At 43.9% G+C, this 23,915-nt stretch overlaps 2 protein-coding genes and 1 long non-coding RNA gene across 7 annotated transcripts in view; 1 reads left to right on the top strand and 2 right to left on the bottom strand.

Moving 5' to 3' along the window:
* ARPC1A (actin related protein 2/3 complex subunit 1A) overlaps positions 1-2,843 on the bottom strand; it is a 29,240-nt gene extending 26,397 nt beyond the window's left edge. Inside the window, exons 1-2 of one of the 3 annotated variants that reach the window (XM_059691783.1) lie at positions 2,698-2,821; positions 2,033-2,206 (exon numbers count right to left, since the gene is read on the bottom strand). The gene's annotated coding sequence lies outside the window, so the exon portion shown is untranslated. Of the gene's footprint in view, positions 1-2,032; positions 2,207-2,697 lie in introns of all 3 variants that reach the window. The other 2 variants (XM_059691782.1, XM_059691784.1) reach the window with 2 other exon arrangements.
* Positions 2,844-2,893: 50 nt separating this feature from the next.
* On the top strand, positions 2,894-23,280 carry LOC132232312 (uncharacterized). 3 transcript variants are annotated; one of them, XR_009452397.1, is made up of 8 exons: positions 2,894-3,001; positions 3,331-3,686; positions 7,604-7,715; positions 14,083-14,175; positions 16,579-16,699; positions 19,308-19,450; positions 20,005-20,645; positions 20,895-23,280. It is a non-coding gene; the product is annotated as an uncharacterized LOC132232312 (long non-coding RNA). The 3 variants fall into 3 exon arrangements; XR_009452398.1 differs by having other exon boundaries at positions 20,127-20,645; XR_009452399.1 differs by lacking the exons at positions 7,604-7,715; positions 14,083-14,175.
* LOC132232285 (myosin-16) overlaps positions 11,726-23,915 on the bottom strand; it is a 59,202-nt gene continuing 47,012 nt past the window's right edge. Inside the window, exons 36-44 of the mRNA XM_059691713.1 lie at positions 23,276-23,412; positions 23,079-23,182; positions 20,013-20,205; positions 18,730-18,933; positions 17,615-17,740; positions 16,459-16,629; positions 15,672-15,872; positions 14,388-14,615; positions 11,726-12,119 (exon numbers count right to left, since the gene is read on the bottom strand). Coding sequence (XP_059547696.1) covers positions 14,415-14,615; positions 15,672-15,872; positions 16,459-16,629; positions 17,615-17,740; positions 18,730-18,933; positions 20,013-20,205; positions 23,079-23,182; positions 23,276-23,412 — 1,337 coding nt within the window. The 3' untranslated portion in view covers positions 11,726-12,119; positions 14,388-14,414. The remainder of the gene's footprint in view (positions 12,120-14,387; positions 14,616-15,671; positions 15,873-16,458; positions 16,630-17,614; positions 17,741-18,729; positions 18,934-20,012; positions 20,206-23,078; positions 23,183-23,275; positions 23,413-23,915) is intronic.

The following is a 23,915-nucleotide window of genomic DNA, read 5'->3' on the forward strand; positions in this document are numbered from 1 at the left end:
AACACCTTTCTGACTCACTGATGAGTCTCTTTATCTCTGACATCAGATGCTGACCCATCACAACAGGTTTTACTCACAATTACTCAAAATAACATTAGTGTTACAAATATCTCCTTAATTAAAAGCACTTTAGTTTATAGCTACACTTTATAAGGTAATTTATTAACTAAAACAAAATTGGTTTTCAAATTAAAAATTTAATGTGAAATCTACATGCAATAAAAGCACATATTTCATGTATAGTTAAAAAAAGAACAGTTGCAGACAAAGGCTTTCTCATTCTTCAATTCCTTTTGTAAGTAATGTAGCAAAATGCCTTCAAAAGAGGTAAACATTTACACAATGGCATAATTACTTCTAATAATGCATTTCTAATTTTGTTATTATTATTCAAGAACCATATTTGGACACACACTCAGACCTGTAATTCTTTTATAATCATGTGGCTATTTTAAGTCAGTAGGCCAAGACGACAGTCATGTTGGTCAAATTTATAAGGCACCCACCCAGTACATGCAGCCTGTATTCATGAAACTCAGTGAATGGAGCATAATAATAGCTTGGATCTTGTACCAAGAAAAAGATAACTTCTGTCATAGGGTGATAATTATAATTTCTAAACTGTGATTAGTATTTAAGTGAAATTTCAAAACCTTTGTCTTCATGAGGGTAGAGAGGAGAAAAAGGGACAGACAAGAAGGTGGTGACATTAAATTTCATAAGCTCCTACTGATGACCTTTCATTGTCTAGCTCTACGATGCTTTATAGTATAATATGATTCCAGGAATTCTCCCTCCCTTCAAACTGCTTTATTTATCACTTTGAGTAGAGTCATTCTGATGTTTGATTAGCCATGGGCTCTGGAGCCAAGGGAACATGGGTTTGAATCTTGCTGTTGACACATACAAGCTCTGAGATCTTAATATCTTTAAATCTTATTATTTTTTTTAATCTGCAAAATGCACATATCACTGGCATGCCAAGGCTGTTGGTAGGAGGATTAAATGAAATAACATGTGAAAGCATGTAGTACAGGACAAAGCCTAACTCAAAACAGGTGCTCAGTAAGTAGGTTCCCTTTCTCCCACGGACCCAAGGCTTTGAATCATCCCAAGAAGTACACACCAGTTAGTATCCTCTGAACTCGGCCCTCGAGCTCGAAAGTATCTATCTGTACAGTGGAAACTTCAGTTCCCTGTTCAGAGTCAGTTTTCAAGATTATGATTCATCTAGTTTCTAATTGCTCTCATTACCCAACCCAGCAATACCAGGCACTCCCACAAGGTCACCACACCCTCCACACATTCAGAGACAGGTTCCAATTTCGGGCACCAGCCCCGCCAAGCAGAGCGTTTTGAACTTCTTTATGCAGAATTTGTTTTAGCACAGGAGTAATCAACTAGATTGGAATACTGCCCCTCTCCCTCCAAGCAGGAGCTTTAATTTTTCCGAGATGAACCCCCTCCTTAAATTGTGATAAGCAGATGAACTGGCTCCAGAAATTCTCTGAATACTCTGTGATAGGAAGGAGCCAGGAACACCCACTCCCTCACAGGGCAAACACACCCGTCGGCTTTCCTCTCCTTTGTTTTTATATCCCTGAAAAACCCAGAGCCTACATGAAACCAAAAGGTTAGTTAGATAGAACTGATGGAAGAGGACAGAAGTAGGATAACTTCGGCGATGCGCTGAGGTTCATAAAAACAGGGCCCACAGCTGCAGCATGAGAACCGAGGGCTTCACAATCAGAGTCTAAATCACAATTTAAGGGCCCACCAGGTTCCCGGCAGTGCCCTAAGTGCCAGGTTGGGGCCAGGAATGTAAGTCAACGTGACACTTTTCTGGACCTCAAGTGAGGAGGGAGGGAGGGAGGTTGGGAGGAAGGGAAGAAGATAAACATGCAAAGAATGCCCAGGAGCAATAATAATAGCTAATGTCTTCTGAGCACCTACTCTGGGCCGGAAACTATCCTAAGCAATGTACACAGACAAACTCGCTCGATTCGCCAGAAAGCCCTAAGAACGCGCTGACTGCAGCCGAGGAAACGGGGAGCCGGGATGAGAATTCTGACAGTCGGACCGGGGGGTGGGGCCGTGGCAGGTGCTGCTGCATCGAAGGCTGCGTGGAGCCGGTGTGTGTCATTCCGACTTCGGGGGCAGCGGCACCCAAGAGGGGGGATCCTAAGGAACTCGGGGAAAGGTTTTCCTAGAATTCAGAAGGGGCTCCAGTAGCGGAAGGACTGAGGGCTGCCCCAGATAGAAGCCAACTCTCCCCCGAGCGCCCCCCGTGTGCTAAAGAAAGAAACGAACGGCCCCTCGTGGCACACCGATGAGAGGGAGGTTGTTCCCCTTACAGTACAGTTTCACGGACTGTGATAAACGGCCACAATAAAGGTGCAAACAGGGCTATGGAAGCGCAGGAGAAGGAAAGGAGCCGTTAATTCTGGCAATGGAGGACGCTTGGAGCTCGCAGATGTCGGGAGAAACGATCTTTATGGAGACCCACGAGCTCCGCAGGTCCCACGGAAAGCGGGGACCCCCCCCCTCCCCTCCGGAGGCCGGGCTGGGAGCCCTGGCCCGCCCTCCGGGCCCCGCGGCCTAAACCTTCGCCTCAACGTCCCCGCGGGGTCAAGCGCGCTGCGAGGCCAGGTAAATGGAGGCTCACAGGGTCAGAAGCTCGCTCCTCCTGCCCCTTACCTGGGGTCGGGGCGGTCCGGACCGGCTCGGAGCGGCGAATTCGCGGACTCTGGTCAGTCGACGCGAACAGGCTCCGGCGGGCGCAGGCGGAGGACCGAGGCCCAGTGGGAGCGGCTGACAGATACCGGAAACGGTCACAGCGCCTGCGCACGGCGGCCGCGCGGGCGGTCCGCGCATGCGCAAAGCTCGGGCGCGAGGCTAGTTCCCCGGCGGGTGCGGCGGGGCCGGATCCCGCGTTTGAGTCTCCGTGTTGGTCCTTCTGAAGCGGGGTCACAAGCCGGCTAGAAGGTGGTGACGAAGACGCGTAGGTGTCTTACTCCTTTCCTAGAAAATTCTTCATACTTGTGAACCGAAAGGGTGGATCCGTGGCTGTTTCACAGGAGCATTTGGCAGGGAATGAATTACTGAGAATTGGGGCCTTTCCGGCCTCAGGGACCCTAGGAACGACTATGTTTTTCTCCCTTCAGAGAGCCCCCTCAGAGCCCGTTCCTCTGTGGAAAGCACCTGAGTTCCGTCCGGGGATAGAATCGCTTGTTCCCTGCCCCCAAGACGCGGGACGCGGGCGTTGGGGGAATTGAGCCGCCGAGACCTTCCCCGTCCCCCCGCCCCCTGAAGACAGTGCTTGCTTTGCAGATGCTTCCTTAACTTGTGAAGGAAACGGGGATTGCTTGGCCGGCTTGGCAAGCCCAGTGACAGAAAGTAACCACACAGGATGGTCGGTCTCATGATAAATTCCTGACTGGGTAGGTCACGGTGGATAGTCCTGTCCCAGTCCTACAGCTTCCTGAGCAAAGGTCAGTCTTTAAGTGAGCCCTGCCCATGGTTCTTACGCAGCTAAGATAACAACTTGGAAATGTCAGAGTAATGTTCTCCTTCAGACCTCTGGAAAGCCCGACCTGCAGCACCGGAACACGAGACCACAAAACTCACTGTTATTTTGTTGCCTGCACACCATATCTATGTACTGTAATTATCCTCTACCCACCCATGTAAAAGACGTGTGTGCTTTCCCGTTTTTGTTTTTTTTAATCCAATCTTAGACGTTTCCCTCCTTTGCCTTCCCTGCTTTGATTTCTCCTGCTTCCTTAAAGTACCACCAGTGGATTTCATGTAACCTTCCTTTGATTCTAAATGTATAAAATTAGCTGCAAAACGGCTATTCTCCAGAGCATTTTCTCAATTCGTTGAGATTCTGTTTCTAGGCATGTTTTCAAAAATTTGGCTCAAAGTCATATAAAAGTTTCTATAGGTTTAGACATGCTTTTGTTGACATACAAATACCCTGAATTTCTAGCTAGACTTGTTGCCCTTGAACTCAGAAATGTAGAAGCACCACTTCTTCCTCCGGGTCACTGCAAGTTACTAACCTGCTGCCTATTTTGTTCCTTCTGGTAGTTTATGAGTTTGACCCTCATACTTGGTTGTAAGGTGATGTTCACAAAAGTGACTTGTCAGTTTCCCAATCTCAGAGTCTCAGTATGTTCTCCGGGGTTAGTTAATTCAGTTGATCATGGAGCACAAAAGCACTGGAAGTAACTGGTTTTACTTTGTCCCATGGCTACAAAGTCTTGGTCGTAGGAAGATTGAGGACAGATTGAGAGTGGAACAAACATTATAACTAATCACCCGCTCCCAGAAACATCTTTGCAAAGGAAGGACAGCACATGTCTGCAAGTTAAATGCACCAATGGGAAGTATGTAGAGTTGGTACCCAGAGTCAAAATACCAACAGTGTTTTATTTAATTGCCCACCTCTTTACAAAGGATAGTTCCTTCTTTGAAGGAGTTTATAATTGGGTAGATGAAATGAACACAAATCAATGATACCAGATTCTTTATAATACATGACAAGAAAAGAAATAGCCTCAGAAAAGTAACTGAGATATTTAATTTTAATCTCTGGTTCTATCTTTTTTTTTCTTTCACAGCAATTGTTTATTTTTCAATTCCCATTTACATTCCATATTATTTTGTATTAGTTTCAGAGGTACAACATTGTGGTTAGACACTCATATACTTGACAAAGTGTTCCCCCTGATATTTCCAGTGCCCACCTGGCACCATAGTTTTTATTTTATTTTCTAATTTATTGTCTAAAGTTTTACATATGTTTTCTTTTTCCCCAATTGACCCCCCCCCTCCGCCATTGCCACCCGGGCTAGCCCCCACCTCTTCAGTGTCTGTGTCCATTGGTTATGCTAATATGCATGCATACAAATCCTTTGGTTGCTCTCTAACTCCCCCCTCCCCTGCCATTTGTCTCTGGATCTATTCTTGTTCATCAAATTATGTTGATCATTATATCCCACATATGAGTGAGATCATGTGATATTTATCTTTCTCCGACTGGCTTATTTTGCTTAGCATAATGCTCTCCAGTTCTATCCATGCTGTTGCAAATGGTAAAAGTTTCTTCTTTTTTACAGCAGTGTAGTATTCCATCGTGTAGATGTACCACATTTTTTTTTAATCCACTCATCTACAGATGGGCACTTAGGCTGTTTCCAGATCTTAGCTATGGTAAATTGTGCTGCTATGAACATAGGGGTGCATATATCCTTTCTGATTGGTGTTCCTAGTTTCTTGGGATATATTCCTAGAAGTGGGATCACTGGATCAAATGGGAGTTCCATTTTTACCTTTTTGAGGAAACTCCATACTGTTCTCCACAGTGGCTGCACCCGTCTGCATTCCCACCAGCAGTGCACAGGGTTCCTTTTTCTCTACATCCTCACCAGGACTTGTCGTTTGTTGATTTGTTGATGATAGCCATTCTGACAGGTGTGAGATGGTACCTCATTATTGTTTTGATTTGCATCTCTCGGATGATTAGTGACTCTGAGCATGTTTTCATATGTCTCTCGGCCTTTGTATGCCCTCTTTCGAAAAGTGTCTATTTATATCCTTTGCCCATTTTTTGATTGGATCGTTTATCTTCCTTTTGTTAAGTTGTATGAGTTCTCTGTAAATTTTGGAGATTAAACTCTTATCTGAAATATCATTGGCAAATATGTTCTTCCATGTTTTGTTGATGGTTTCTTTTGCTGTGTAGAAGCTCTTTATTTGTTCATTTTCTCCTTAGTCTCCATTGCCCTAGGAGCTGTGTCGTTAGTATGTCTGCTATTTTGCTGCCTATGGAGTCTTGAAGGATTTTTATGGTTTCCCGTCTTACATTTAAGTTCTTTAGCCATTTTGAGTTTGTTTTTGTGTATGGTGTAAGTTGGTGATCTAGTTTCATTTTTTTTGCATGTATCTGACCAAAATTCCCAGCACCATTTATTGAAGATACTATCTTGACTCCATTTGTATGCTCTTGCCTCCTTTGTCAAATATTAATTGAGCATAATGGCTTGGGTCGATTTCTGGGTTCTCTGTTCTGTGCCATTGGTCTATATGTCTGTTCTTATACCAGTACCAGGTGGTTTTGAGAACCGTGGCTTGGTAATATAGCTTGATATTTGGTATTGTGGTCCCTCCAACTTTTTTCTTTTCTCAGGATTGCTGTGGCTATTTGGGGTCTTTTTTAAAATTTTTATTCCAGATGAGTTTTTAGAGAGTTTGTTCTAGATCTTTGAAATATGCCATTGGTATTTTAATGGGGATAGCATTGAATGTATAAATTGCTTTGGGTAGTATGGACATTTTAATGATGTTGAATCTACCAATCCATGAATACGGTATGTTCTTCCATTTGTTTATGTCTTCCTCTATCTCTGTTTTCAATGTCCTGTAGTTTTCTGACTATAGGTCTTTTACCTCCTTAGTTAAGTTTATTCCTAGGTATCTTAATGTTTTTGGTGCAGCGGTAAATGGGATTGTTTTTTTATTTTTTAAAATATATTTTATTGATTTTTTACAGGGAGGAAGGGAGAGAGATAGTTAGAAACATCGATGAGAGAGAAACATCAATCAGCTGCCTCCTGCACATCTCCCATTTGGTGCCCGCAACCAAGGTACATGCCCTTGACCGGAATCAAACCTGGGACCTTTCAGTCCGCAGGCCGACGCTCTATCCACTGAGCCAAACCGGTTTCGGCTGGGATTGTTTTTTTTTTTAGTTTCTCTTTCTGTGAATTCATTATTGGTGCATAAAAAGGCCATAGATTTCTGGGTGTTAATTTTGTATCCTGCTACATTGCCAAATTCGTTTATTAAGTTTAGTAGTTTTTTGATGGAGTCTTTGCGGTTTTCTATGTACAATATCATGTCATCTGTGAATAATGACAGTCTTCTTTTCCAATTTGGATGCCTTTTATTTCTTCTTCTTGTCTGATCACTATAGCTAGCACTTCCAGTTCTATATCGAACAGGAGTGGTGAAAGTGGGCATCCCTGTCTTGTTCCTGTTTTAGGGGAAATGGATTTAGTTTTTGCCCATTGAGTATATGTTGGCTGTAGGTTTGTCATATAAGGCAGCAGTTCTCAACCTGTGGGTCGCTACCCCTTTGGTGGTCGAACGACCCTTTCACAGGGGTCGCCTAAGACCATCCTGCATATCAGATATTTACATTATGATTCATAACAGTAGCAACATTACAGTTACGAAGTAGCAATGAAAATAATTTTTGGTTGTGTCACAATATGAGGAACTGTATTTAAAAGGCCAGAAAGTTGAGAACCACTGAATAAGGCTTTCATTATGTTGAGGTATGGTCAACCTACAGCCAATATCATACTCAATGGGCAAAAACTGTCTGTGACTGCAGGGGTTGGTGTATAAAATCATTAAATGTCTCTATAGCTTGCACCACTGTTGACTCATGTGCTTTTAATAGCCACTAAGCACGCTCTTAGCTGGTCCTCCCTATTCCCACCTTTTGTTCCAGCCTGCTTTCCCCTCTTTTATACCTAACTCTTTTTTGTTGTTGTTAATCCTCACCTGAGGATTTTTTTCCATTGATTTTTAGAGAGAATGGAAGGAAGGGGAGAGTGGGAGAAGGAGAGAAAAACATCAATGAGAGAGAGACACATCCATTAGTTACCTCCCACATGGGGCTGGGGATGGAACCTACAACTCAGGTAAGTAACCTTGATTGGGAATCGAACCTGTGACCCTCCAGTGCACAGGCCGACGCTCTAACCACTGTGCAGTGCAGGCTAGGGCTATGCCTAACTCTTACTCATCCTTAGGCTTCAGCAAGACATGATTTCCTCTGCAACACCTTTTATCTCTCAAGATTGGGCTGAGTGCCTCTCCTATAGCATTCTGTACTTACCCCACAGAAGCTTTCCTAATCCCTAAACCTAATTCTCATAATACAGTTTTCCCCTTCGTCTACATGTATGGTTACTATTTTGTACCTATATTTAAAAGTTGTTTTTTAAATGTCTCTAGAGAAAAGTCTTATGGAATAACTGCTCCAAAGCCACAGGATATATTTTTTATTAGCCTAAGTCAGAGTTTAGGAAGTAGAGGGAACAATAGTTCCTTCTAATTGCCAGCAGGTTCCCCTCCAGTCTTGTGATTCCACCATAACTCAAGGTTGACCTTTTCACAATAGATCTCCAGCCCCAATTCTTGGTAGCTTGTAGGTGGAAGGGTCAGGGTTTTTGTGATGATTTTGTGATTTCTGGAAGCACTTAACAGATATGCTTCATGAGAAAGACCCAGAACCTGCTGGGTTCCCTACAAAGACCCAGGACTGGTTCACATGTGAAAGAAGGAGGAAGGTAATTGATGTTTTTATTATTTGTTTATTTATTTATTTATATTTTTATCGATTTCAGAGAGAAAGGGAGACAGAGAGAGAGAGATAGAAACATCAATGATGAGAGAGAATCATTGATTGGCTGCCTCCTGCATGCCCCCTACTGGGGATAAGGCCCACAACCTGGGCATGTGCCCTTGACCAGAATCAAACCCAGGACCCTTCAGTCCACAGGCTGACACTCTATCCATTGAGCCAAATCGGCTAGGGCTTGTGTTTTTAAATGTACCTGTAATTTGTTTTAATTGGGCATGGTAAGACAAATAGACATGGAAATGATTGTCATGAAGGAAGAAGTTTTTATATTCACAGCACCCCTAGGAGCAGGAGGCACAGCATGGCATGTGTATGGTAAATGGGAACATGGGCCCCTTCCCATGCTCCAACTCCCCCTCCCACCCTGTGGGAGATACAGTGAAGGTCATCTGTAAGTGGACCATGAGACCTCGGGAACCTGGCCAGGAACTTGGTCTAAGAAGGCTAAAGAGAAACTGCTTCTAGATGTGAGCCTGGATTGTAAACAGCTAGTGTTTTGAACTCAAACAGGCACGTGCCCCTTCCCCCGCATGCCCTGTTTTTCTCTGTTTTCTGTACTCTATGAAATCTGTGTTGGGAAAATCTGGGTGGTGGTAAAACAATAGCACCCTCCTCCCCCTCATCATCAGTGTGTGCACGTAAGTCCTAATAAACTAATGTCTTTCACAGCCAGTCCTCCAGGTTATTTCTTTGGAATCCACAAAAACTCACTGAGGTTTCCTGGGACCTCAGCACATTGCATATAACAGCATGCCACTTAGGGCCACATGGCAAAGTACAGGGTTCATCAAGAGGCAGAAAGAATGAGGGGGAAACATGGGCATGAACCTTTATTGTGGTTTCTATGGGAAGGAATGGGCGAGGCAGGTTATGCAGGCTTAGGATTTGGCTAGTTTGAATAATTTCAGTGGGCTCTGTGACATAAAGACTGTCTCTAGTTGTCTAGTACCTGGCTTTGTGTGAGTAGGGCAGGGGAATATTGCCTCCTAGAGTAGACGAGCTAGATAAAAGAGGTGGCTCAGGTATGAACTCTGGATTGGGTTGGTCTGTGTATAAAAGCTGTTTGCTTCTCTAAGAACTGGCCAGCTTTGGGAGAGGCAGTGTGTCCTCAGTCAGGGAGGCCCCAGATGTTGGAGCATCAAGAATATAGAAAATAAGAAAATATAATTAATACAATATTTAGCAATTTTGAAAAGCTAGCCCAAAACATTTAGCAAAATCATTTAAATGATCTTTGCTCCATTTCCTAAAACATGGTGCCTGTGCCTTGATTTCAATTATTGTGGATACTAACTAATAATATTTTCAAGGCTATTGATTATATCATTTTAAACCTTTAGGCTATTCTGAAATTACATGTCCTTAGGCAAAAACAGCATATGTGATTAAGTGAAGTCATTTTTTTTTATAAATACTGGGTTAGAAACCTCACCTCATCTCATGCTACAAAGAATTTGTAGCTCTGTTTTTAACTGGTTTTGGGCAAGTCACTGAGTTGTTTACATCTCCTTCCTGCCACCCACCTCCCTAAAGTAAGGAGCTGCTCTGGAATTCTGTGTGTGTGTGTGTGTGTGTGTGTGTGTGTGTGTGTGTGTGTGTGTACTACAGAGTAGACCATCCTCCAGGAAACAATGAAGTCTTAAAACCTCATGGAATGCCCCTTGCATCTTTCCAGCTAGAGGCCTGCTGCTGTCAGCCCAGCCAAGCCTCCCTTGGAAGGTCAAGTGTTGAAGTCCTTTGGAAAGCTAGAAGAAAACTTGGCAGAAGTCCAAGTGTCAAACATAATAGGCTCTATGCCAAGTTATCTTGTTTAAACTTCATATTCCTATGAGACAGATGCTGTTATTATTCCCCATTTAATAGTTGAGAAAACAGGAGGTGAGCTAGGTTAAATTGCCCAAAGTTCATACTGCTGGTGAATACTAAATCAAAATAATGGCAAAATAGAAGGAAACATATTCTGGTTTAAGAGTAGGTGGGGCTTTTGAACCATGCTTATCAGTCAAAACTGCAATTGGCTGACTTTTTTTGGCTGGAAGGATTCAGGTAAAAATTGGATAACCATTTTTTTCAGAGATGTTATGGAGGGGAATCTCCAACTGCTTGAGAGTTGGATTGGACATCCTCTGAATGTCCCTTTGAACCCAAGAATTCTATAATTCTAAGATTCTGTGAGTTGGTGTTCACACACGGGAAATTCACACACAGCATTTGGAGACTCTACCACCAGAGGGCAGTGTCTTCACACTTGGTCCATTTTCACAGAAGGAATCAAACCTGGTTCCCTCTGAAACAGCTTGAGAGCACCACGTTTAGAACCATTACAAGGGTGAGATGGGCCTATGTGAAGATGGAGAGGGAACTACCAATGGAATATTACTATCCCTTCTTCTGTCAGCTTAAATAATGATTTCTGTCTGCCAGTGAATTAGAGAGTTGTCAGACTGCTAATAGTCAAAGGGAAGACACCATTTTCAGAGAGCTGAGGAAAGGTGCGTTCTAGGGGCTGTGAACTGGCAAGGAGCCCTCATAGTGTTGCCCCTGCTACCCCTGCACTCTGGAGACTAGGAAAGTGAATAGAGGAACGGGATTGAGTAGTGTTAGAAGACGACAGCAGAAACCCTGTCATACTTGGAATAGTTGAAGGACCCAGGAATATTCAGCCTGGAGAAGAGAAAACCTGGAGAACTGTCTTCCATTAAGGTTGTTCTGCAGGGTCCTGGGCATCAAAACCAGGGTTAGCAAGGGGATACTGCCACAGGGCAGATCACAGCTTGATTTAAGGAAGAACTTTCTGGTAATGTCTGGAAGGACTACCTCTGGAGGCCACTCGTTCTCTATCATTCAGTCACAGTGTGCTTATTTTAGGCCTAATACTCTCTAGTTGCTGAGGAATGTAGCCATGAGTAAAACAAAACAATCTGCCCTTATGGAGCTGACCTATCTGTGTCTGAACACATTCTAGAAGATGTGGAGGTGGATCATTTGGAAGCCTCATGTATCAGCCAGGATGGATCTTACCATCCTTTCAGTGGATTCCATACCTTCCTGAACTTTATGAAACCTAGATTGTCTTCATATCTCTAAGACTACCCTCTCAAAATTTGCAAAGAACATCACTAAGACTTCATAGTTTTCATGGTTTCAATAGAAACAAGCCTGTGAATTAGGATATAGTGACACAACAGAACGCTGATATATTGTAAAAATTGCCATTGGGTTTGGAAGTTGTAGAAAAATAAAAATTCTTCTCTTAAAAACAACCTCCAGTCAGTCTATTTTTCATATTTCTTTTATTTAAGCTGCATTGGGACAAGTCATTAAAATTGTCCATGTGAGGAATCATTTCTAGAGAACAGCCAGGTCACACAGACTTTACATATTCCATCCTTGACATGAATATGTAGGATCTCAACTGAAACAGACCCACTGTTATTTTTTTTCCAAGTGCTTACACAGCTTGATACAGTCTTAGGGAAGCCATGCTAATTTTAATTCCTCTAATTATTGGGTATTTGTATCCCAAACCCACTTCCCTCCACAGCGATCTTTATTCTTTAGCACCTGTCTTTTTCTGGCTTGCACTTTCCTTTGCATAGCAAACATTCTCAGGAAGACCCAGTTTTCCATTTTCATATATTTTTCCTCTCAGTGGTCTGCTGTTGAGATCTGTGTCACCCTAGAGGACAAAAGAGAGAGAGGTTGAGAAAATCCTTGTGGGCCAGAGCTGGAAGTTCTGATATCTTTGCCCCTTCTTGCTAGAAAAATGCCTGGGCTGGTTCTACACAGGCTTCCTCCCTCATAACGGACACCATTGGGTCATATCTGGCTCATTCTGTGTAAGGTTGTGGTGATTTAGATAAACCTTCCTTGGGCTTAGCATGCTCAAGCAGGCCCTGAACTCCACACAGGCCATTGGGAGGACCAGAGTGTGGTTCCCTGGGGTACAGTGCTCCCCATGAGCTTGCCTGTGTTGTCTCATGAGGGGCCAAGGGGCTTGTTTTTCTGTTGTGATGTGTCTTCCCGAGAAAGAAAAGCTACTGCTCATTACATCCCACAAATTGATTTTTAAAATTAACAAGATTTCCTTATGGAGATTGTGGGATACTTGCACCCAACAGGGCCTTCACAGCCTCACCCATGCCTATCCTGCTAGCTTCATCTCCCTCCCTGTCCATCACTCTTGCCTCATCAGGAGCCCGTCTTCTCCAGTCATGATGCACCCTTGTGTGAATCCCGCCTCTGCACTTTCATATGTGTTGGACCTTCTATCTGGAGTTCCCTTCTTTCCTTCTCTACCTGGTGTGGGATCAGTTTATTCTTTTTAATTTTTATTAAATGTTTTTTTCATTTTCATTTATTTTAATAGCAGAAGCATACTTTTAGAAAATACACTGATATTGTCCATGGATGTCATACAGTCTCAATTGCTATAAAAATTTCTAAAAACGTCCTCTTAGTTTCTGTACTTCTGTTATTTTGGAAGGTAAACAGGCACCACCCTTGAGTGGCACTGCTCTAGATTCTTGTACAGGTTACATGCAGTGTGGAGCTGTTCCACCCAGCCACTCCAGGTTAAATCAGTCACTCATTCCCTGTGATCCCTTCCCAGGAGAGGCGAACACCACATCACAGATTATTTGCTCACAGCCTTGTGTTAATTGATCTGTGTGTCTACCTCTCCACTGGAGTCTGAGCTCCACAAGGAGGATGGTCTTTCCTACTCAATCTCTGTATTCCATAGTACAGGCCTAGCCCATATTCAGAGCCTGATAGATATTGTGGGACTTAATATAATGCCATTTGGAAAACTAAACTCTGTGGGGTTTTGACTCAGTGTTGACTCATGAGCTAGTTTGCTTAAGACATCTCATGGCTACAGATGGCATATCTGCTCCTATGACCAACAGGGAAAATGGGATAAGAGAGTGAGGATGGATCAAGACATGGATAACAGACCCCAGGGCTCCCAGCCTTCTAACCTCTGCTTGCTGTTGGCACAATGATGTGGAGAGAGACCAATCGGACTAGGGCCAGCAGACCCCAGGAATAAACAGTCACCAAGCCAAGGCAGGGGATATGCTTTACGAGGTGTCTAATTCTGGAGGCTAACACTTATCAGGTGGAAGGAGCTGAAATGCCTCCTGGGTCTGAATAGTGCAGGAAACCCATCTGATATCTCCTTTTGGATCTACCCGCATGATTGATGAGTTCTAGTCATTCCTCCCTTTGGAATAGGGGCTGCTCCCCAGTTCTGTAGGTACCTTTAATTTTGGGGTGAAGTATAAGGATGCCCATGATGGATACCCATTAAATTCTCAATCTAGAACCATAGCATAATAAAGCTTTTACAAATTTGTCTCCTGTATTCTTTTTAATTGGTTTTGAATTAAGAAAAATAAGAAAGGGCTATTTTAAATTGTCCCTCTAAAATTCCACCTGCACTCAGGCCCAAGAAATGGTACTGCAATGATTATTATTTCCTTAATGCTAGATATCGAAATTCAACCAGTTTGATGAGATCGTCAAGAATAATGATACTGTGGGGGATGTGAAAGATGAACACACGTTGCCTACAAGCTTGCAATTGTCCCTATGGTTGTCCAGTGAAAACAAGCTTGTGCTCAGCTCCTATTTTCCAGGCTTAGTATTAAGTGGCATCAGACATGGACCTGCTTTCAATGAGCTTTCACTCAGATGGGGACACATCCTGACTACCAGCACCTGTGATACAGGTAAATAGCACCACACCTGAGAGCTTTCAGATTCGAGAGAGAGAGTGTGTTGCAGCTGAAGGGACAGGGGAAGCTTTGGGTTCTCATTGTGTGAGGTCAGGGCATGACAGCCTGGAAGCCAGGAAGCATAGAAGTCTGAAAAAGCGAAGCAGGGACAGAAGCAGGAAAGGTGAACTTGGAGCATGGCTGTCGAGAGTGGTATCTACACGCACCGGCTGTGAACTGGGCCGTGGAGAACATCACTCCTCAGACAGGGTTTTGGAGGAGCCCGTCTTGGACACCTGGATGATCTCAACGGAGGTGATGCCTTTGCCGGCTACCCGGTGTCTGGTGCGCAGCTTGTTCAGAGCCGTCTCCGCCATGCCGGCCCGCTCCTCAGCATCATCCAGCTCGTGCACTGTTTTTCTGTAGCGAGCAAAGGTCTGGTTGGCCTGCTCCTCCTGCAGCAAAGACACAGTGGAAAGTGGGATGTGAACCTGGCTTGTTCTGGTTAAATGTGTTCTGTTTGTTACCTGTTCTGCATTGTCATCTAAGAGTGTAATTGTTCTAATAAGGCTTTTACAAAACACACCAGTCCTGGGTCAGGGTCATCCTCCAGCTTACCACGGACAGCTGTCTCAACACTTTCAGGTAATTCTTTTTGGCCTTGACATCCATATTTCTAAATAAAGTGTGCTCTGTTGCTGCTTTTATACTTTGTGGTTTTAGGCATTAGTTATTGGGGTCCCACTTGGAAGTTGTGGATTTAGTTCTTCCCCTAGCCCCCACCACACATTTCCCATCCCCTTGTCTTCCCAGTAAAGACGTAGTTGTTTTATTTAGACCATATTTACTGTTTGCCTGGCCTCTATTGAGCCTTTGGGGAAGGGCTTTGAGTAGGTCGGTGGCTGATAGGTTCAACATGGTGGCCCCAGAACTGGCAGCAAATGATAGCAGAGTCAAATATCTATGTCTTGGATGGCGGTAGTAAGTGGACATGTTGGTGTAGGATTGAGACTTGAAGCCACTATTTGCCAACCATTTGACTTTGACTTTAACATAAATACCCCACACTGGGCTGTTTACTCACTTGTGAAATGGACTAAAAATACCAGATTTCCTGCCTTGCATCAGGAGAATCAAATAAAGGCAAGTCCTTGTATTTAACAGTATGACCAGGAAAGAGAGGTTATCCGGGCAGAGGCCACAGGGCCAGTAGAAGAAGGACGAAGGAAGCTAAGACCTTCCCGGATTTTAGAGCCCACCCTTCAGTGGGTACTTCACCCAACACAGGTGTTCTTAGAGGACAAGTTTGGTTTTTACGTATTCTTATTGCCAGTGTGTAGTGTCCCGTCCACTTCTCACATGATGGTGGGGGTGAAGTGCCATAGACATGAGACTCGTGGGAGTCGTCTTTTGGCCAATACTTGATTCCTTTCCTGCGGTTAATTCTAATCAAGGCTTGAGACCTGGGCTGGGAAGAAAGGGAGAATCAGGGATGTGTGGTGAGCACCTACCGCCTCTTCGATCTGCCGCTTGTAGACCTTCATCTTGTTCTGTAGCTTCTCCACCAGCTCCTGCATGCGCTGATTGGTCTTGTGGTCCTCCTCTGTCTGGAAGACCAGCTCTTTGAGGCGACGCTCATTCTTCCGTAGAGTCTTGACTGTCTCCACGTGCCGCTTCTGCTCGCCATCCAGTTCCGTCTCTAGTTCCTTGATCTGAGGAAGGAGGAGAGGAATGTGGCTGAGGAAATGTATGTTTTTGAACTTCTGAGCTCAGTGACCTTGGACAGGGATGTCATGGCTACAGTGTCCACTTCCTATCCAGAGGTGAATAGGTGAGCCCTGGACAGGGGGTGGTGGTGGTGGTGGTCAGGCCCTTTGTAAATTGGTTACTTTCCTTGAGCCTCAAGTTTCCTCCTCTGAGAAATGGGAGAGGCAGGGGTCAGAAAAGGTGACCAAACCTCCTGGGCCCTTCCAGCTTCAACATTCCAGGAAGTAAAGGCCTATTTTAGGTAAGCAGTAAGAGAGGAATAACGTTGGGAGCCGAGACTGGGAACAAAGAGGACGAATATATGGGAAACTGCTCTGCTTGGGGGCTAAGGAAATTCTGGGGGAAGATGACAGGGAGAGGAGGAGAGGAGACCTCTGTCTAAAGAAATTAGAGCTGTTGCCTCAATTTCCTTTTCTTTCCCAGCTCTGGAATAACCTCATCAAATGCTGGGCATGTTTTTTGGGAAAAGACCTCCTCCCTACTCCAGCCTGGCCATATCTCTCTCCTAGCCCAGCTCAGTGTTGCCCTCACCCTGGTTTCCAGCTTCATGATTGTGCGCTTTCCTCCTTTCAGAGCCAGCTGCTCAGCTTCCTCCATCTTGGCCTGCAAGTCTTTGATGGTGATCTCATAGTTCTTCTTGATCTTCTCCAGGTGCATGCAGTGGTCCTGCTCTTGCCGGAGCTCTTCTGCCATGCGGGCAGCCTGTGGGAGACCAGGAGAAGAGCCCGAGCTGGAGCTGGGTCTGCATCCAGGCTCATAGTGCCTTTGAGAGGTGAGGAACCTTGTCTCCCAGTCTCTCGGAAGCCAAGTGGTTGACTTGAGGAACCTCACGAACACACTGCTGGGGTTTGATGGAAGGGGGCTCCAGGCTCCCATGTCCTTCCAAGTGCAAGGGGAGGAGGCAGGGTCATGCACTCATAGCCAGGCCTTCCAATCCTGTGGACTCCACCAGCCTGGTGCTCTCCAGCCAAACTCTTTGCTGTATCATCCAAGAGGGGCATAGCACAGAGGGTGGGAAAATCACAGATCTAGAGTAGGAAGGTGGAGTTCTGTACCCATTTGGTAAGTCGTTTTACCCACTCTTCTTACATTAATTACACAAATATTCATGGAGGACTTACTGTGTGCTATGTCTTGAGACATACCACCAAATTAGACCAACATGTTCCTGAGCTCCTGGCATTTCAATAAAGCATGAGAAAAGAAAATCTGTATTTTCTCAGCCCTAAAGTGGGATACATAGTATCTACACTCAAGGTCCATGTGAGCACCCAGAGGGATACTGGGGTAAAAATACTTGGCAGCACATCTTGCCAACATCCACCCCTTAGCCCCTGGTCACAGCACCCATTTTCCTTCCACTAACCCTCCCTTTAAGGCTGGTTTGATGTTCCTCTTTGCCAAAAAGGCTGCCAAGATGAGTCCACATCGATGGCTCCTTTGGTCTGTGTCCCCAGGCTGTACTCTCTAATCTCTCACATGATCATGTGTAGCTTGTAAGTATTCCTCCAGACTCTGGTCTCCCCAGAGCCGGGACCATATCCCTCTGGCAGGGTGCCAGGACTCCATAGTGACTCAAGGAGAGGTGGTAGCCTTCCCTGCCTAGGGTAGCTGGGTCCTCAGCAGGTGGCCTGGCCTGGGGTGCCCTGTCCCTCTCCCACCAGCAGCAGGTAGTGCACATACTTACGTCAGTCATGGCTTTCTTGGCTCTCTCATCAGCTGAGCGGAACTCACTGATGAGCTCCTCGTGCTCGTTGGAGATGCGCTGGACATCTGATTCCAACTTGCGCTTGACCACCAGGAGGCTTTGGTTCTGGAGGAGGAAATGAAAGAATTGCTGTGAGACAGGAGTCTGCACAACCCTTTTGTTTCCAGGAAAGAAAATGACCCTCTCCCAGACACGCTTGTCAGACACCCTAACAGGAAATGGCTCTAGGACCCTGCTTGGAGTGAGGGTCTTTCTCTGTGTTCTTCTCTGGATTTTAGAGCAGAATTTGCATCATGAGGAGCCCAGGAATAACATCATTAGGCCTGAGGAGGATGGCAGCTCTAGAAAAAGTCTGAACTCAGAACTTGGAAAACCCAGTTCAAGGTTGGGTACTTCCTCCTACATGGATAAATTCCTTACCTCTGGGCTTTGGCCTTCCAGCCTCCAAATGGGATAACCCCTGTATGTCCCATGTACATTTTTTCATTTGGTAAATTCACATGAGATGATGAGTAAGTATTAAGCCATGCCAGTAAAGGACTGCACTGTGAACAGTAAGCAGCACTGGTGTTACCATTAGGAGCAGACAGGGCTTCCCGATGTTGACCATGGATAAACCACTCAACTCTTTGGCCCATTTTTTTCTTCATTTTGGAATATTCTAGGTCACTCCCAGTTCTGAAGTTCTAGCCTCAGCTACACTTGTTTAAAATTGGCTTAATACTTAGACTCTTCTGAGGAGTTTCTAAAAGTTTAGATTTCTGGGATTCTACCATGGACCCACTGGATCAGAATCTCCAGGGGAGTCTCTGGGAGCCTGTCTTTAAAAGCTGTACACAACAGTGTACATGTAGTTAACACACTGTGCTGTGCACGGAACATGGCTAAGGTGGTGCATTTTATGTTATTATTATTTTTTACCATAACAACAACAACAACAAAGTTCTGCTGGTGAGTTTTGAGGACTTGAGGAACAAGGACATTAGCTGCCTCTGAATACTGAGGGAGCTCACAGGTCTGGGCACCATTCTGGACTGGCCCTGGCATCCTGAGTATGAGTTTCCATGGCATTTCCCAGGGAGCCACTGTCCTACCTGGACGTTGACCTCATTGTGTCGCTCTGTGATCTCCACCACCTCTTGTTCCAGCAGCTTGCGGGAGCGCTCACTGCCCTCCAGGGCTGAGCGCACCTCCTCCAGCTCCGTTTGCAGCAGGCTCAGGCGCCTCTCCTGCAGGTTGTACTGCTCCCGTAGCTCCTCGTGCTGCCTGGCATCCTCGTCCATCTGGACCTGCAGATCCTGGGGGACAAGAAGACACAATCTGAGCTCATCTCTTTGGGCTGGCCAGGACTAAGGGTTCTCTGATCTTCACAGACCTGGCTCAGGAGGGAGCTGGGGTGGAAATGGGGAAATGGAGGCCACAGAGGAAGAGTGTGAGGCCTAGACCTGCCCTCAGGGAGTCACAGCCTGGTGTTTACAGCAGGGCCTCTCAAGAGTCCTTCCTCAATGAGCTTTGACAGTTACACCTCAACTGGCTAATCCCCATCTCTCTTCCCCTGTCTTGTTATTTCTCCATAGCACTTACCATTTTTTTATGCTACAGTTTTATTTATTTGTTGCTTATTGTCTACCTGCAAAGATATTTGTTGTTTCATCCATTCTCCTACCCCTAGCACTTAATACAGAGCCTGGACAGAGCAGGTCTCCAATAACACATGTTGAATGCGTGGATCCAGCTATACATGCTTTAAAGACCAACCTGATGATGAAGAGTGATAAAGGAGGACTTCACCTCTATTTGTGTTTATTTCTTAAGGTGAGTGAGTGGTGGGTACATGGGTGTGTATATTTATTTTTCTATGTCTGAAATCATTTATAATAAGTAAAAAATGATTGTAAAAATTAAGACAGGTCCAACTTCCTGTTTCTCTCCTTTCCCCTCTTATTCCAGTGGTCCTGGATATGGACTATGGTGGTTGGGACCTCTTATTTATTTATTTTAATAATTTCAGAGAGGAAGGGAGAGGGGGAGAGAAATAGAAACATCAATGATGAGAAAGAATCATCGATTGGCTGCCTCTTGCACTCCCCTCACTGGGGATCGAGCCCTCAACCCGGGCATGTGCCCTGACCTAAAATCAAACCTGGGACCCTTCAGTCTGCAGGCCAATGCTCGATCCACGGAGCCATACCAGCTGGGCGGGACCTCTCATTTATAGTCTCCAAGTATCCTGCTCCCTGGAATACCAGCCACCCCACGTTCTCACTCTCTTGCCTTTATCCTAGCTGAAGACATGCATGAAGTTAGCTTTCTGTAAGCCTGTTGGCTTGGGGTTGGCTTGCTTTGTGATTAGTTCTTTCCTCTCGCAGGTCACTACCTTGAGTTGCTGTTGTAGCCTTTTCAGTGTCTTCACAAGTTCGCTGTTGTTCTTGTTGGCATGGTCCAGCTGGATTTCCATTTCATTCAGGTCAGTCTCCATCTTCTTCTTCAGGCGAAGTGCCTCTGCCCGGCCCTTGGCTTCTGCATCCAGGCTGGTCTGCAAAGACTCAATGGCCCGCTGGTGGTTCTTCCTACAAGTCCAAGCAGAGAAGGCCTAGCGTACTGGACAAGCACATTCAGTCTATGCTAAACCTAGATAAGAGACTTCTGAGCATCAACATGAGTATAGCATGTTGGAAGGTGAAAGTTTATCACATGTCTTTTGTGATATCGATTCATTTAACATAAAAACAGTCCTGCAAGAAAACTGAGGTTCCAGGATGATGGAAAACATACCAAAGGTCATCCATTTAGCCCACAATGAGTTGCATTCAAACCTAGATGCTGAGGTCCAGTTTTATTTATTATAAAATAAGAGTTTTTACTATACAAGTTAGTTATATATTTATCTTCAAAGCAATTCATTGATTGTTCTTAATATATATTAATTATGTTGTAATTAACATAAATATTTCCAAAAATCCCTCATATAAACTGTATTGATCTCCTTTTATAGGAGGGGACTAGAGGAGTTAATTTATTATTATTATTATTTTTTTTAAATATATTTTATTGATTTTTTACAGAGAGGAAGGGAAAGAGAGAGAGAGTTAAAAACATCGACGAGAGAGAAACATCGATCAGCTGCCTCCGGCACATCCCCTACTGGGGAAGTGCCTGCAACCCAGGTACATGCCCTTGACCGGAATCGAACCTGGGACCTTTCAGTCCGCAGGCCAACGCTCCATCCGCTGGGCCAAACTGGCTTTGGCCAGAGGAGTTAATTTAAATGTTAAAAAAAATAATTGTTTCATTGAGGCAAATAAATGATTAGCATGTAAAGATCCTGTCCACATCATGCTCACCTCTGCTTCACCTCTGAACACCCACTATGTGCAGGCATGTTGCTGGATTTGCAGTACTTTGAGGTGTATTCAATTTGCAGATATGGGCAAGGATATCATGACATTCTCAAAAGTGAACAAAATTGGAACTCATTTTGGGTTAAAAATAAATACAAGCAAAAACATTGAAAAAATTAAAGAAGATCTGAATAAATGGAAAAATATTTATGTTTATGGATTTAATATTGTTAAGGTGGGATTAAATGCAATCTAATCACAAACAACCACTTATTTTATGATTCCATTTATATGAAATGTTCAGAATAGGCAAATTCAAAAAACCAGAAAGTAGATTAGTTGTTGCCTAAGGCTGGGGCTGGTGGTGGTGGTGGGGGAGAAATGGGGTTTGCCTACTAAAGTAAATGGTATTTCTTTGGGGGTATGATGAAAATGTTCTTAAATTGTAGTGATAGTTGCACAACTAAAAACCATTGAATTTTCTCCTTAACATGGGTAAATTGTATGGTATCTGAATTATACCTTAATAAAGCTGTTGCATACACACACACACATTCCATTTTAGATTTTACACACACACACACACACACACACACACACACTGGCATAGCTAGAAATTTAGCGTGAGGGTCAGGTTTAGCCTACTGGCTATAGAGTCATTGGGCTTCTCTTCACAACATGCTTTCATATCTATAATTTAATTTAATCTTTTCCACAGCTCAGAGAGGTCATTAGAAAGCTGTCATCTTCTCATCTGTTAGTTGGAGAATTGCATCTATCTCACAGGTAGTTTTTTCTAATTCTTTATTGTGGCAAAATATACATAAAATGAAATTTACTACCTAACCATTTTTAAGCATATAGTTCAGTGGTATTAAATACATTCATGATGTTGTGCTACCATCTATCTCCATAACTCTTTTCATCTTATAAAAAAATATCTATACCCATTTCAGTGGTTCTCAACCTTCCTAATGCCGCGACCCTTTAATATAGTTCCTCATGTTGTGGTGACCCCCGGCCATAAATTTATTTTCGTTGCTACTTCATAACTGTAATTTTGCTACTGTTATGAATTGTAATTAAATATCTGATATGCTATATGTGTTTTCCGATGGTTGCGACCCACAGGTTGAGAACCGTTGCATTAAATGATAACCCCCATTTCTTCCTTCCCCATAGCCCCTTGCAAATACCGTTCTACTTTCTGTCTCTATAATTTTGAGTACTCTAAGTACTTCATAGAAGTAGAATCATACAATATTTGTCCTTTTATAACTGGCTTATTTCACTTAGCATAATGTCCTCAAGGTTTATCTATGTTTTATTATGTGTCAGAATTCCCTTCCTTTTTAAGGTTAAATAATTTCCCATTGTATGTATCTATCACATTTTGTTTATCCATTTGTCAACAGACATTTGGATTATTTCCATGTTTTAGCTATTAATAATAATGCTGCTATGAAGACAGATATACAACTATCTATTTTAGACCCTGCTTCAAATTCTTTTGGGTATATATCCAGAAGTGAAAATGCTAGATCATATAATAATTCTATTTAAAATTTTTTGAGGAATCTCCAAACTGTTTTCCACAGCAGCTGTACCATTTTACATTCCCACAACAGTGTAAAAGGGTTCCAATTTCTCTACATCATCATCATCACTTGCTATTTTCTGTTGTTGTTTTTTATAGTTGCCCTTGTATTGGGTGTGAGGTAGTATCTAATTGTAGTTTTGATTTGCACTTCCCTAATAAATAGTGATATTGAGCATCTTTTCATGTGTTTATTGGCCATTTGTATATCTTCTTTGGAGAAATGTCTATTCATGTCTTTTGTCCATTTTTGAATTGGATTATTATCTCATGGGGTTTTGTGATGAATCATTGAAGTAAGACATTTCAAAGTGTTTGTTACCACAGAGTACCCCATCTGTATAAAGTACTACCATTATTACCGTTTAACAGATGTGGAAACTGAGGTTCAGAGAGGTTCATCTTATTTGCCCAAGATCACATGACTAGTAAGTGGCAGAGACCCAGATGGGACTCTGCTCCATCATGCTATCCAAGTCAGCCTCCCATCCTGTCAGCCCCCTACCTCGTAGCTTCAAATTCTTCCTCTTTCTCATGAATTCTCCGGTCGATGTCAGCCTTAACCTGAGCCAGTTCCAGCTGAATTCGAATCACCTTGCTCTCTTCAACCTGCCAGGAATGTAAATGTCAGTCTTTCTGGCTAAGCAGGTTTGCGGACCCTGGCCAAGTGTTCCACCCCCAAAGAGACAGCCATGAGGTTACCTCCAGGGAAGACTCAGCTTCCTCTAGGGCCACTTGGAGTTCATCCTTCTCAATCTCTAATTTTTTCTTCAACTTCTGCAGCTCATGCACACTCCGTCCTCCCTCACCCAACTGATCAATCAGTTCCTTTATCTCCTCTGAAAAAAAGAATATTCTTGTAAATAAGGCTCATGAGGATTACCAGCTTCCCAGGATCATGGCATGTGGCACAGATATTTCTCCACTGGGGTCAGAAGCAGGCACTCCTAGCCTCACTGTATCAAAAGAGAAGTCATACACTCCAAGTCATAGACTCGTGGGGCATCAGGGCTTGAGTGGATCCAAGCTCCTCTTTTTATATAGGGTGTCCCAAAATTCACGCAAGATTTGCAATTGAATTGAATCGCAAATCTTGCGTGAATTTTGGGACACCCTAGATGAGGGTCTGAAGCCCAGAGAAGAATAAACAAGCACAGGGTAGCTTTAGGGCCAGTGCCCAGAACTCTAGGGGCTGTTAGTTCTATATACAAGGCCTCCCTTTCTGGAGACACTCCCCTCAGAACACCCCCAGGCCTCAAATTCCAGCCCGAAACTCTTATATGTAAGAAATATGTATACATGTGTATATTACTGACATATGACAGATGTAAGGGCTAAAATA

The sequence above is a fragment of the Myotis daubentonii genome, chromosome 4, assembly GCF_963259705.1.
Source record: "Myotis daubentonii chromosome 4, mMyoDau2.1, whole genome shotgun sequence".
Taxonomy (NCBI): domain Eukaryota; kingdom Metazoa; phylum Chordata; class Mammalia; order Chiroptera; family Vespertilionidae; genus Myotis; species Myotis daubentonii.